This window comes from Dendrobates tinctorius, unplaced genomic scaffold (assembly GCF_039654945.1).
Source record: "Dendrobates tinctorius isolate UK_male_01 unplaced genomic scaffold, ASM3965494v1 ptg000040l, whole genome shotgun sequence".
Classification (NCBI taxonomy): Eukaryota; Metazoa; Chordata; class Amphibia; order Anura; family Dendrobatidae; genus Dendrobates; species Dendrobates tinctorius.
The window spans coordinates 24,255,002-24,270,541 of NW_027361708.1; the positions used below are offsets into that span (position 1 = coordinate 24,255,002).

The 15,540-nt window shown below is 40.9% G+C and overlaps 1 protein-coding gene across 4 annotated transcripts in view; it reads left to right on the plus strand.

Moving 5' to 3' along the window:
- GRID1 (glutamate ionotropic receptor delta type subunit 1) overlaps positions 1–14,826 on the plus strand; it is a 1,795,826-nt gene extending 1,781,000 nt beyond the window's left edge. For 2 of the 4 annotated variants that reach the window (XM_073574874.1, XM_073574875.1), the window contains exon 16: positions 13,832–14,826. In XM_073574874.1, coding sequence (XP_073430975.1) covers positions 13,832–14,260 — 429 coding nt within the window. In that variant the 3' untranslated portion in view covers positions 14,261–14,826. The remainder of the gene's footprint in view (positions 1–13,831) is intronic. The other 2 variants (XM_073574878.1, XM_073574877.1) reach the window with 2 other exon arrangements.
- Positions 14,827–15,540: the final 714 nt, after the last annotated feature.

The window sequence follows — 15,540 nt, forward strand, 5'->3', positions numbered from 1 at the left end:
AGGTAACACATTGACTCACCAATTACATCTCTAGTTGAAGTCCTTCATCTTCACTTTTCTTCATCCATCATATCTTACAGCCAGGACTCAGAAAATAACACAGTTATCTAGAGCAGTTCTTGCAGAGCACATTACTTACTTTTCCCAACTTCTATACTACATCAGATGAACAAAAAAGGTGATCTAGTGCCACCCTGCACAGGAACAAGACCCCCCATTGGAAACAGTATCCTCAAAGATAAAATGCATCAATGCAGTAATAATATCTCCCATCCTGCCCCGTGTGACTCATTCCTGGCTCCAGTGATATGTTCTCTTACCCTGGCTCCATGTGTCTTGATTCTCCCCATGTGATGTCCCATCTTGCCCAATATTATCCCTCATCCTGCCCCATCTGATGTCTCCATTCAGCCCCATGATCCTGCCCCATGTGTACCATAATCCTGCCCCATATGTACGATGATCCTGCCCCATCTTTTATCCTTTGTTTCCATCCTCCCCATGTGACCCATGATGCTCCCTCATCTTTCTCTCCTGCCCCATGTCTTCTATGATCCTGCCCCACCTCTCCCATGATCCTGCCTCATCTCTTCCATAATCTTGCTCCATCTCTCACATGATCCTGTCCCATGATCCTGCCGCATGTTTCCCATGATCCTGCCCCATCTGTCCTATGATCCTATCCTATGAACCTGTCCAATATGTCCCATGATGCTCCCTCATCTTTCTCCAGTCTGCCTCATGTGTCCAATGATCCTGCCCTATCTATCCCATTTTCCTGCCACATGTGTCTACATCCTGCCCCATGGGTTCCATTATATTGCCCCATGTGTCTCCATCCTGCCCCATCTGTCATCATCCTTCCCCATCTGTCCCATGATCCTGCCCCATCTGTCCCATGATCCCATTCTATGTCTCCATCCTGCCAATATGTCCCATGATGCTGTTACTGCACCATTTGTCTTTATCCTGCCCCATCGGTCTCCATCCTACCCGATCTGTAACAAACCTGCCCTAGGTGTCACATGATCCTGGATAATGTGCCCCCATATTGTGGCTCGCCGATTTCTGCAAAAAAAGAAACACTTTTTCCTCTCCTTGCTGCAGTCAAGTGGTGTAGTCTCCTTCATGCATGTGAAGCACGGGCACACGTGGCAATAGAGTTTGAACTGAATGAGCATCCATTCAGTTACTGATCCAGCAGGATCCTGCCCCTGGGGCCCAGTGAGCAGATATGGGCCTGGTCTGGGCTCCCTCTGCTCACCAGGTCCCATATGCCAGTAAAGGCAATAATGCCCTGATGGCGGTCCTGTATGTACTATTGTCATTCCTATTGATTAAAAATATGCTTGTTTATTTATCTTTTCAATTGCCCAATAAATTAAATATTTTTAGACTAAAAGTGTAAATGTGCAAAACACAGTCATAAGAGTACATTTAAATAGGACCTGTCAGTACTCATGACATATTTGTTTAGTAAATATGTACATTCAAAATAAAAGCTAAATTCTGGGGCACATTTAATTATGATAATCTTTTTGCTATTTTGTTAGAAGGTTCTGAATTCATTAATCACTGGGTGCTGCCACTGTTAGAATTGATTGGATTGTGTTAAAAAGCTGTCAATTTATACTAAATATAAACTTAAAATAATAATCAAAAGAGAAATATACAATGCAAAGTGGGTTTAAAAATTTTTTTTTCCATCCAAACTTGTGGCCCTTATTTGGATGAGTGTAGTCATTGCATATTGCGGTCAGATGGGATTTTTTACTCACAATCTATGTACCTTTGGGGAAAATCACTTGGGATCACTTGTTGGCACACCAACTACTGGTTAGTGTGCTGCCCGTTTGCTCCCTGGTGCGCACATGAAGAGCACACTGAGCAAAAATAAGGCACTCTGAACAAAGCCTAAATGAGAAAAAGTACACAATTTGCTTTCTTGTGCATGTGAATAAATGCTTTTTTAGCAGGCCTTACATTGAATGTTACAATGTTCAACATAATGGTCGTATAATCCCGCTTTATGATGAGCTGTCATATAATGTAAAATATCATAAAACACAAAGTGCTTTAAAGAAAGCCTTTTAACAATATACAGTCATATGTTAAAGTTTGGGCACCCCTATTAATGTTAACCTTTTTTCTTTATAACAATTTTGGTTTTTGCAACAGTTATTTCAGTTTCATATATCTAATAACTGATGGACTCAGTTATATTTCTGGATTCAAATGAGGTTTATTGTACTAACAGAAAATGTGCAATCTGCATTTAAACAAAATTTGACCAGTGCAAAAGTATGGGCACCTAAACATATAAGTGACATTAATATTTCGTAGATCCTCATTTTGCAAAAATAACAGCCTCTAGTCGCTTCCTGTAGCTATTAATGAGTTCCTGGATGAAGGTATTTGTGACCATTCCTGTTTACAAAACAATTCCAGTTCAGTTAAGTTTGATGGTCGCCGAGCATGGACAGCCCACTTCAAATCATCCCACAGATGTTCAATGATATTCAGATCTGGGGACTTGGATGGCCATTCCAGAACATTGTAATTGTTCCTCTGCATGAATGCCTGAGTAGATTTGGAGCAGTATTTTGGATCATTGTCTTGCTGAAATATCCATCCCCTGCGTAACTTCAACTTCGTCACTGATTCTTGCACATTACTGTCAAGAATCTGCTGATACTGAGTTGAATCCATGCGACCCTCAACTTTAACAAGATTCCCAGTGCCGGCATTGGCCACACAGCCCCAAAGCATGATGGAACCTCCACCAAATTTTACTGTGGGTAGCAAGTGTTTTTCTTGGAATGCTGTGTTTTTTAGCCTCCATGCATAACGCCTTTTTGTATGACCAAACAACTCAATCTTTGTTTCATCAGTCCACAGGACCTTCTTCCAAAATGTAACTGGCTTGTCCAAATGTGCTTTTGCATACCTCAGGTGACTCTGTTTGTGGCGTGCTTGCAGAAACGGCTTCTTTCGCATCACTCTCCCATACAGCTTCTCCTTGTGCAAAGTGCGCTGTATTGTTGACCGATGCACAGTGACACCATCTGCAGCAAGATGATGCTGCAGGTCTTTGGAGGTGGTCTGTGGATTGTCCTTGACTGTTCTCACCATTCTTCTTCTCTGCCTTTCTGATATTTTTCTTGTCATGCCACTTCTGGGCTTAACAAGAACTGTACCTGTGTTCTTCCATTTCCTTTCTATGTTCCTCACAGTGGAAACTGACAGGTTAAATCTCTGAGACAACTTTTTGTATCCTTCCCCTGAAAAGCTATATTGAATAATCTTTGTTTTCAGATCATTTGAGAGTTGTTTTGAGGAGCCCATGATGCCACTCTTCATAGGAGAATCAAATAGGAGAACTACTTGCAAGTGGCCACCTTAAATACTTTTTCTCATGATTTGATACACCTGGCTATGAAGTTCAAAGCTCAATGAGGTTACAAAACCAATTTAGTGCTTCAGGAAGTCAGTAAAAAGTAGTTAGGAGTGTTCAAATCAAGAAAATGATAAGGGTGCCCATACTTTTGCACCGGTCAAATTTTGTTTAAATGCAGATTGCACATTTTCTGTTAGTACAATAAACCTCATTTGAATCCAGAAATATAACTGAGTCCATCAGTTATTAGATATATGAAACTGAAATAGCTGTTGCAAAAACCAAAATTGCTATAAAGAAAAAAGGTTAACATTAATAGGGGTGCCCAAACTTTTACATATGACTGTATGTACTGTATATATATACAGGGTCGGCCATTTATATGGATACACTTAAAATGGGAATGGTTGGTGCTATCAACTTCCTGTTTGTGGCACATTAGTAGATGAGAGGGGGGAAACTTTTCAAAATGGGTGGTGACCATGGCGGCCATTTTGAAGTCAGCCATTTTGGATCCCACTTTATTTTTTAAATGGGTAGAGGGTCATGTGACACATCAAACTTATTGAGAATTTCACAAGAAAAACAATGATGTGCTTGGTTTTAACATAACTTTATTATTTCATGAGTTATTTACAAATTTATGACCACTTATAAAATGTGTTCTAATTGCTGTCCATTGTGTTGGATTGTCAATGCAACCCTCTTCTCCCACTCTTGACACACTGATAGCAAGAATTTTATTTGAAGTTTTTTGCTAAATGAGTAAAAGTCACCGAATGTCAAGCCGGAATTGGGAAAAATGTAGTCACAGAAGAGAAATAAAAACTGCAAGGAGTCAAAATGACTCCATCGGTAGTTCTAGTGATCTCTGAAAGTTATTGGTCTTTACCATCTGGTGAGTCATTTAAGGAGAAATACTCCTCTAGCAAGTTTGGTTGTTCTCTTCACTTAGTTCTCACTCATGAAGTCTCAATTTTGTTACTTTAATAGGAAAGTAGTTTATGAATGTAAGGAATAGTCTTAGGGTCCTGTTTCACTTAGCTACGCACCAGTGATCCTGACAACGATACGACCTGGTAAGGATCGCTGGTGCGTCGCTAAATGTTCGCTAGTAAGCTGCCAAACAGGCAGATCTCTTCAGCAACACAGCAACGATCCGGCGATCCGTGGAACGACCTCTCCGGTCTTTGGTACCTTGTCACACAGCAGCTTTTCAGATGATTCCCGCCTGCGTCCCTGAGATCTGTGTCGCCGACGAGGTCGAAAAACAAAAAAAATTGCCCATGACATTCAAGCACGATCAGCAATATCCAGTGGGGGGGTCGCCACTGCGTGTCACATGCAGCGAGATCACTGGCGAGGTCGCTGTTGCGTCACAAAATCGGTGACGCTTCAGCGATCTTTCTAGCGATCTCGCTATGTGAGAAGGGGGTTTTAGTGTAACAGAGGCTCAATTTTGGCTTTTGTGCTAAAGTGGAGATGTTTACCAGAAACAAACAACTGGTCTAACCTATAGTAGGATTTGTGTGCTGAAGTGTAGAAGATCAAATCAATAGCAAGGGGCAAGGTCATCTATAAGCAAATAACCATGTTTAAGCTGTAATGTCTGGTTTTGAGGTTACAGAGAACACTGTAGAATAAGGCAGATTTTTGGAATGTGGTATATAAAAATGTTCCTTATAGCAATGAGAAATAAAAAGATGATAAAATACTGGCAGATACAGCATAAGCAACATAGAGTTCTTCCCAGTAAAAGGGGATGTAACTTAGACATGATTGTCTAAAATAAAAGAACAACGGTATTACTCAATGTGGAAATATAACCTTAAGTACTAAGCCTCCAAAAGAATCTCATACCTGAGTAGAGAGCAAACAGAAATAGTGTGGATGCAAAATGAGAGAAAAAAATAAAAACTCACCTTCCCTTGAGGAAGGAAAAAAATGAAATCAATCAATTAATCAATCAATCAAATTTATTATCGCCAAGTTCATATTACATATATACAAGGAATTCTTTGAGGCAAAGAGGCAACATAATATATAACAACAGATACAACAAGTAACATCTAACAAGACAGATACAGTATATAGTCTACACATCACGATTTAATTGTTGAACAGAGAGTGGATAGAAGCTGTTCATATGGTGGTTGGTGCTGCATTTGGGGACTCTGAAGCGACGTCCTGAAGGGAGTAGTTGGAATGAGGAGTGTCCGGGGTGAGAGGGATCGGATGAAATTTTCAATGCGTGGGCAGCACGGTGGCTCAGTGGTTAGCCAGCGCTGGGGTCCTGGGTTCGAATCCCACCAAGGACAACATCTGCAAGGAGTTTGTATGTTCTCCCCATGTTTGCGTGGGTTTCCTCCGGGCACTCCGGTTTCCTCCCACATTCTAAAGACATACTGATAGGGAATTTAGATTGTGAGCCCCATCGGGGACAGTGATGAAAATGTGTGCAAACTGTAAAGCGCTGCGGAATATGTTAGCGCTATATAAAAATAAAGACTTATTATTATCGAATACTCTTATCATAAATATCCTGGATTTTAGGCAGGGGGGAACCTATAATTCTCTCTGCTGTTCTGAAAGTCCTTTGTAAGCGGAGTTTGTCATGCGCAGTGGCTCCCCCATACCAGACTATCAGAGAGGAACAAATCACAGATCTGATGACAGCATTAAAGAATAAGATCAGCAGATTCTTAGACAAACCATATCTTTTCAGCTGACGCAGGAAGAACATCCTCTGTTGTGCTTTTCTTATAACAGCATCCACGTTTTTCCCCCATTTAAGATCATGAGAGATGATAACACCAAGGAATTTGGTCTCTGTGACCCTAAGAACCACTTCGTCATGGATGTAGATTGGAAGTATCTCATGTTGATCTTTCCTAAAATCCACAACCATCTCCGTAGTTTTTTTAGTGTTGAGTACAAGATTATTGGCTTTACACCAGTCACATATTCTTTCCACCTCACTCCGATACAAGTCTTCAGCATTTCCCCTGATGAGACCAATCAGTGTCATATCATCTGGAGAATGACCCAGTATATAAAGAAATAATTTGTCCTATGAAACAACAACATCCTTTAGAATACATGGGCAGTGAAGCTCATTCCATAACTTTTTTCAAAATCTCATTTTTTTATTGAGACACCAAATACTTGAGATTGTACAAGGCTATGAAATTATTATGTAAATATAAAAATTATAAGGATATAAAAGTCATGATCTATGGCAGTAAATTCAAGCAATAGCAACATAAAAACAATTATATTAATTTAAAACGAAGCAAAAATTGAAAAATAATTTTATGAATCAAAACAATCATGTTAATCCATGCATGAATTAAATTTTTTACTAATTTTTTGGCTAATGAAAGGTTGCCTTCTCTTTCAGTTGTTTTGTGTGTCCTTAATTAAATTCCCTGGCATTTAGAGATGCAAACAGAACCAATCAATGAATTTATATTTTTCATTCACTTGATATAGCAGTTATTCCATGGCAGTTAGTCAGGGCAGGAGTCAGGTAAATCAAACACTGCATTTCCTTTTATCCATGTGCTTTATTTCTATCCTCCTGTGTTCTGTTGCCATCCACACTCCCCGCCCCATCCCCCCTCCATCACGACTCATACACATCAGCCCCTCTATACTTCCCTCTCCCATGTACAGCTCCCATGCACTTCTCACCTTTCTGAACAGCCTCATCCCATCTTGCCCAAACACATCACACAAAAAAAATTTCTGACAATTCCAATAACTACTTGCTCTTTATCTTCCTTCTCATACAGATTTCATGGGACATCTCCCTCAACCCTGGTCCACCGTCCCCCAACCTCAACCCCTACCCTACCTCATATCGAAACCTTACTAACCTTATTAATATTAGTTGCACGCCTTCATCTCCTTCTTTTAATTGTGTCCTCTTGAATCCATGGTCTGTATGTAATAAGCTTTCTTTTCTGCACAACTACTTTCTGAACAACTCTCTTAATTTGCTATCCCTCACTGAAACCTAGATTCAGGATTCTTACACTGTCTCCCCTGCTGCCATCTCCCATGGTGGCTTACAATTCTCCCATTCCCCGAGACCCACAAACAGACTTGGTGGTGGAGTCAGCATACTCCTGTCCCCACAATGCACTTTTCAGGTCATCCTCCCAGCTCCATCACTCTCATTCCCTTCTTTTGAGGTCCACACCATCAGACTCTTCCATCCCCTCTCCCTCAGATTTTTCTTTTTTAAATTTATTTATTAAACACCAGGGTACAAAGAATGCACATCATACACAATGAGTTGTGATAACAGAATACAAAGAAATTGCACACTCTTACAGATAAACAAGGTAATGTGTACATTTCCATCCAAACATATTTAAAGGATAACTGTTGATGTATTTCCCCATATATATCACTTTTAATCTCTCAAACCTTGTCATGTCATGTAACAGTAAGAGCTAACTAAAACTCCTACCACTACCTCAACTAATATCTACTATTTCCGCAGCTTGGTTCCTATATCATATTGTGTCGCACATGATGTCTCAGTTTTGTAGAGTAAGATGAGAGGAATTCCACCTCTCCCAGATCTTTTCAAATTTACCCGGGCATCCCCTGTTGTGATATAACGTACGCTCATATGGAACAACCGAATTCACCAACTTGATCCAAAATCTAAGGGAAGGATCTGAGCCCCCCATCCACCTCAGTGCCAGCACCTTCCACGCCATAAACAGCATCTCACGCAAAAAGACCCCAGCATATCGATCCCAAATCTCCTCCTCCCATACCCCAAAAAAGAAAACCAATGGCTCTAGAGGGACAGGGGCCTGCATCAAGGATGTCAGTAGTGTGGTCACCTCTTTCCAGTAGTGTAGAATAGTGGGACATTGCCATACCATATGGATAAAATCAGCATCTGGCGAGTGACATCGCATACATTCTGATGATTGAAGCCGACCCATCCTAAAAAGTCGCAATGGAGTCAAATATGATTGATTTATTATATACAGTTGTATCATTCTGTTATTAATAGATGGAGATACTCCAATCAGAGACTCCAGAATCTCCTCCCACTCCTCTCTTTGCGCATCAGGGACGAGTCGTTCCCACTTCATCATTATAGAGCTTATGGCCGATTCTGCCCCTACTGACAGCATATATGTGTACAAGGAGGATATGAGACCCTGGGGACCCTGTGAAGTTAGAATTCCTATCAAAGGTAAAGACAAAATAGTACGGTCCATACCCCTCATGTGTGACTGTAGAGCCGATCTCAGCTGTAAATAGCGAAAAAATTGAGACCTCGGGATATCATGCGCGGCTTGTAACTGTTCAAAAGACTTTAAGGTCCCCTGGTCATACAAGTCTCCCACTGAAGAAATGCCATACTGAGCCTAAAAAACGGTGGATGGGTGATTCAGTAGCTCCAGAAAATAGTTATTACTCCACAGGGGCATTTCAGCTACAACATCTTTAAACCCTATTACCCTTTTAATTTGCCTCCATATTAATCGTGCCAGCTGGAGCAAGGGTAGCAGACGTGGAGCATTGTTTTTTTCCAACTCAATGAAACCCGATGGGCAATCCGCTTGTGCAGCGTGAAGTAGGTGGCTTTCAGAATTAGGGAGGCAATTACCCGGCATCCATTTATTTAAAGCTTTAGCCTGCCCAGCTAAGTAGTACAGGAAAAAATCTGGCAGCGCCACCCCACCTTCCTTCTTTGGTCTTTGTAAAGTGGACAATTTAAGTTTGGGCCTAGTTTTCCCCCAAATAAAGAACGTGACCGGAGAATTAAGATTAACAAAAAAGGACTTAGGCTCCGCTACCACACTGTGCTGGAGCGAGTAGCCAAATTTAGGGAGTAATATCATTTTAACCAGGTTAATGCATCCAGCCACAGATAATGGGAGCCTACTCCAAGACACAAATTTAGCTTTAACTAGGTCCAGCAGTGGGTGGACATTAAGTTGTAGATCAAGTGTACTATTATTAGAGATGTGGATACCCAAATATTTAAAACTAGATACAATAGGCAGCGAGGAGAGAGCCTCTAGCTGGGGAATCGGAGCATGGGAAAGGGGTAACAGGGCAGATTTTTCCCAATTTATATGTAAACCTGAATATTTGCTAAATTTATCTTTAAGGGATATCACCTGCGGCAAAGTTTCTTCCACATTATTCAAGAATATCACCATGTCATCGGCATATAGGCCAATGGTGTCTACCCTGCCTGCTATATCTATACCTCGGATATTAGGGAAGGACCTTATACGTATTGCTAGTGCCTCAATCGTAAGGGCGAAGAGAGCCGGGGAAAGAGGGCAACCCTGACGGGTTCCCCTATGCAACGCGAAAGACTCAGATATAGAATTATTTATTATAATAAGGGCCTTAGATTTCATGTATAATACTGTATTTTGATCCATGTTATAAATTGATTGCCAAAGCCATACCTCTGCAAACATGCGGAAAGGAAAGGCCATTCAAGAGAGTCAAAAGCCTTGGCCGCATCCAACGATGCCAATGCCCATCTGTTGTCTGGTACCAGGGAGCTATATTGGACTATTGACTGGACTCTTCTGATGTTAATAGAGGTACTTTTGCCAGGCATGAAGCCCGTTTGATCTGGATGTATGAGATTCAATATAATGGAATTCAGCCTGGTAGCTAGAATCTTGGTAAAAATTTTATAGTCCACAATCACTAATGAAATGGGACGATAGGATCCACATTCTAAAGGGTCCTTCCCCTTCTTCCGAAGCACTATGATATTAGCCCCATAAAAGGACTCAGGCATAGAATTCCCCCCCCATATTCCCCAAAAGACCTTTACCAGGAGTGGCGTCAATATATCCCGGTATTTCCTATATAATTCAATAGGTAACCCATCAGGTCCAGGGGCCTTCCCAGAAGCCATGTCTGTCATAGCGTTATCTATCTCCTCTGCAGTAAACTCAGCGTCCATAAGGGCCCGCTGCTCAGGATCTAATGTGGGAAATGATATATCTGACAAATAGTCTAAGCACCCTAAAATATCAAAGTCACTTTTAGATTCATATAGTGACCTGTAGTAATCCTGAAAACAGCGGAGAATATCCTCGGTCGAAGACACCAGTGTACCGTCCACCCTGCGAATTTGCAAAATCATATTAGAGGTGTTATGTTGGCGCACCAGATAGGCCAAAAATTTGCCTGTTTAGTTCCCCAATTCGAATTAGGATTGACGAGTAAAAAACAATTTACGCTTGGATTTAGTGTCCACGTGCTGAGTATATAACCTCTGGGCAGCCGGCCACTCATTCCTGTTCCCACTGGTTTGGCTAGATACATATGCTGCCTCCGCATCTTTGTTTTTGCTCCACCTCGTCATCTTTCCCTGCGGTAACCCGCTTAATATAAGAGATCGTGGAGGACAAACAGCCCCTCAGGTATGCCTTAAGGGCATACCAGAATAAATTAATGTCCTGGGGTTCCGGGTGAGACGCGATGAAGCAATTCAACTGATCAATCGTTCTGTCCGGATATCCCATCAGTTTTAACCAGAAAGGATTTAACTTCCAAGCCTTCCCGCTGTTTACTTGCCCATGTTTAAGTTTAAGGATGACCGGACTATGGTCTGAGATCCCTCTACTTCCATGATCTATATCAGCCACCCACATTGCTAGACCGCTAGAACCGAATATATAGTCTATGCGTGATAGAGAGCGTTTGGTGGATGAGTGACAAGTGTACTCCCTTAACTCAGGGTGACACACCCTCCACAAATCCAACCACCCGCCACCCCCATAAATGATGACAACGGGGTTGTAGTCGTTGGGGAGGACCTCCCGGTCACTTCATCATCCAGCCTCAATTTATCCAGGAGGTTGTTCATAACCATATTAAAATCGCCCTTAGAAATAACATCTGCGTCTGGGTAAAGGCAAAACTCATTGCCTTCTGCAGGATGGATATACGAGGTGGAGAGGGGTTATAAATACATAAGACTACATATTTCCTGGTGTTCACCAATGTGTGGACAAAAATAAAACGACCCTCAGGGTCCCTCCGAGTTTCCCTCGCTTCCCATCTGACGTCTTTATGTACCAACAGCGAAACCCCTCTGGAATAGCTGGTATAGAATATATGGGCAGACCATTGTACCCAGGGATTCTGCACGCACTGTACCGTATCCCTAGTCAGGTGCGTCTCCACCAAGGCCACAATGTGAGGGCGATAATATCTGACCTGTGAAAAGACCTTGATCTTTTTTCGAGGTGTTTTTATTCCCCTCACGTTCCGTGTCATACATATTAACTCTGACCCCATACTTTGCTACTCTGAACACTCTATCATTACTCCATTATTAAAGAAACCTGCTCTCAACCCATCCTGCACAAACAACTACAGACCAGTCTCCAATCTCCCCTTCATCTCTAAACTCGTGGAGTGACTGGTTTACTTCTGCCTTATGTTACCTCTCCACTCACTCCCTCCTAGACCCATCACAGTCTGGTTACCGCCCCGTACATTCGAAAGAAACTGCACTCATCAAAGTGACCAACGAACTTTTGACAGCTAAATGTAATGGTGACCACTCTCTGCTCATTCTTCTTGACCTTTCTGAAGCCTTCGACACTGTTGACCACCATCTCCTACTCTCTAGGCTCCAGTCACTAGGCAAAAAGGACACTGCTCTCTCCTTGTTCTCTTCCTATCTTTCTGACCGCTTCTTCAGCATCTTATCCGCTGGTTCCACTTCATCTCCTCTTCCTCTCATTGTTGAGGTACCTCAGGGCTCAGTCCTTGGCCCCCTTCTCTTCTCCCTCTATGCAGCTCCAATTGGACGGACCATCAGCAAATTTGTCTTTCAATACCATCTTTATGCTGATGACATACAACTATATACATCATCCCCTGACCTTACCCCCGCTGTACTACAGAACACCAGTGACTGTCTGCAGTCTCCAACATCATGTCCACTCTCAATCTGAAACTCAACCTTTCCAAAACTGAACTTCTTCTACTCCCGACATCTACCAACCTCCCTAAATCTGACATTTCCCTCTCCATGGGTGGCACTATAATAACACCCTGGCAGCAGGCACGTTGTATGGGTGTTATGTTTGACACCAATCTCTCCTTCACCTCCCATATACAATCTCTTGCCCACTCTTGCCACTTATACCTGAATAACACCTCTAGAATCCTCCCTTTTCTCACTATGGAAACAACAAAAACCCTCACTGTCGCCATGATCCACTCATGCCTCAACTACTGTATAGCTCTGTTAATTGGTCTTCCCATCACTCAACTTTCCCCTGTCCAGTCCATCCTTAATGCTGCAGCCAGGGTCATCCATCTGGCTAATCGGTACTCGGACACGTCCGCTCTTTGCCAGTCATTACACTGGCTGCTTATTCATTATAGGATCAAATTCAAAGTACTTGTTCTCACCCACAAAGCTCTCCACGGTGCAGCACCCCATTACATCTCCTCCCTCATTTCTGTCTATTGGCCTAGCCGAACGCTGTGCTCTGCAAATGACTTTTCACTAACCTCTTCACTAATCCATACCTCACAGCTCCGACTACAAGACTTCTCCAGCATTGCGCCAAATCCTCTGGAATGCTCTACCTCAAGAAATAAAGACCAGCCACAACTTGCACAGTTCTGGCGCTCCCTCAAAACACATTTGTTCAGAGCAGCCTATCACACTCCCTAATCAGTAATTTTATGTGTAAGTGTGCATGAGTATCCCATTCACTATCTCTATCTATCCCCCACTCCCTCAAGATCGCTGGACCATCATTGTAAATGCATCACTGTAAATACACACCTGTACTTTGTATCTTCCCCACCTCATTGTAGTCTGTAAGCTCTCACAAGCAGGGTCATCTTATTTTGATTTAATCATTGTATTGTTAAAGTTGTTACTTTTGACTGTTGTGTATGAAACTGTTAAATTGTAAAGCACTGCAGAATATATTGGTGCTATATAAATAAAGATTATTATTATTCATCTACTGATCTACTTGAAATTTCAGATTCAGAATTGTCTAATACTATATAACTTTTTCAAAGTATCATGAATACAACATTTTGTATAAACTAAAAAAATCTCAATTATACCAGACATTACACTGTTTATTGATTTAAATGGAAATGCAAGTTAATAATTAATTTCACCTGCAGTGGCACTCCAAGGAGAATGACAGCTGCTGTTTGGGTTCTTCAACAGAAAAATCAAATGAGGTACCATCAGAAAGAAACTCTGAATTCCAACTATCATTAGGGACCAATATAGCAAAAACAGTCCAGAATCACATTTGTTTATACACTAATATTATAATGTCACAGAAAATATCAATAATACATTAATATTTACAGTAAGAATTATATTGCATTCTTTCACATATCATTCATATTGTTTTTCTGTTTTTTTCTTAGGATAAAGAAGTTAACTTGGAACAAGTACATAGACGTATGAACAGCTTGATTGATGAAGATATGGTCCATAAGCAAATCTCAACTGCATCAATTGAAATATCAGCCTTGGAGATTGGTGGCATGACATCAAGCCAAACCTTGGAACCAGTTCGGGAATATCAGAATACACAGCTTTCAGTCACCACCTTTTTACCTGAACAATCTGGTCATGGTGGTGGTAGGACACTTACTTCTGTTTCAAGCAGTAACTTACCCTTGCCCCTTAGCAGCTCAGCCACTATGCCCTCTATACAATGTAAACACAGATCGCCAAATGGAGGACTATTTCGTCAAAGTCCCGTGAAGACACCCATGCCAATGTCATTCCAGTCCATGCCAGGGGGACCCATTCCAGAAGCCATTGAGCCTTCTCATGGAACATCTATATAGTTAAACAAAACAAAAAACCTTCAAAGCTTTTTAATACAACTAAAAACTGTTACATTTTTCTTGTATATATCTGTAAATAACAACAGAATGAAGTGGGTTAAAAGTGTATTTTGAATATTCCCATTTTTTGAAGTCAGTAAAACAAACAAAAAAATGTATGAATGGCTTTGTAAATTTTGTTCTATCTGAATAAATCAGAAACTTACTTGTGACCCTTCTCAAGTGCCAAAGAAGACCTGTGACTGGGACAGAAGGCTGCCAGCCCTTCAACAAGTGTTTCATTTTCAGTTGGGTTCATTAATTGCTTAGACTATCACATTTATTCAAAAAGTTCTCGCTAGTCACTGCGTGACATTTCATTTTTTTTAACAGGCTGAAAAAAAGATTAGACCAATTATTAATATAAAAAAATAAAGTGTAGCTATGTTGAAAAAAATAGTCAAAATGGAAAATTCAGTTAAATTAAAGCTGAAATGATTCTTCTAACAGGAAGCTTCTGGAATTGAATCTCCCCTCCAAAAAATCTAGGTTAAAGCACTGGTTTATTAAATTGTATTTTATGTGTACTGTGCTGTGTGGCCTTTGATTTAACCTTTACAATTGGCAGGATCTATGATATCTTTGGTGGGAAATTGAGAGGTTAGAGGTGAGAAGAAAAATCTGTTGAGCGAAACCTGTAATCATCTTTTTGTGGCACTTACAATAAAAGGTTGGTTTGTACCAATGATTTATAAATGGGAAAAAGTTAGTTGATGGGAAACATTCTATGTTTCTGTATCCTGAGCTATAAAGAATGTTCGCTGACAGTAAAGAAAGCTTAAGCTACTGCATATATTATGTCTGGAAGTAAAACTTGTTTTAATTATTTCCTGTTCTGCTGTAGAACATAATGTACTTTATCAAAATTAGACAACATGTGAAAAGAAGATCCTGAAGGAAAATATGTTTCTGAAAGAGTGTTTAGTCTTCAATTTTTGCATTTAACTATTATGAAAGGCAATTACATTTTTTAGGATTGATCTGGCATTTGTATTAGTTAGAAACTAAAAATCTAATTATTTTACTTCTGTTTGGCAAGAACTCATTGAAAAAGATTTTGTATGGGTAATACATCAGGATGCTGTTGTGGCCAGTTAATTATGCCCTAGACCAGTCGTCTAACTTCAATCTTCTGAGCCCGAATGCAAAATCTCTAACAGGGTCCCCAGCTATCAAAGTCCTTTAATAAACTTAGACTACTCATATGATCCAAATGGACTTGGGCCCTAGTGCGACTGCAA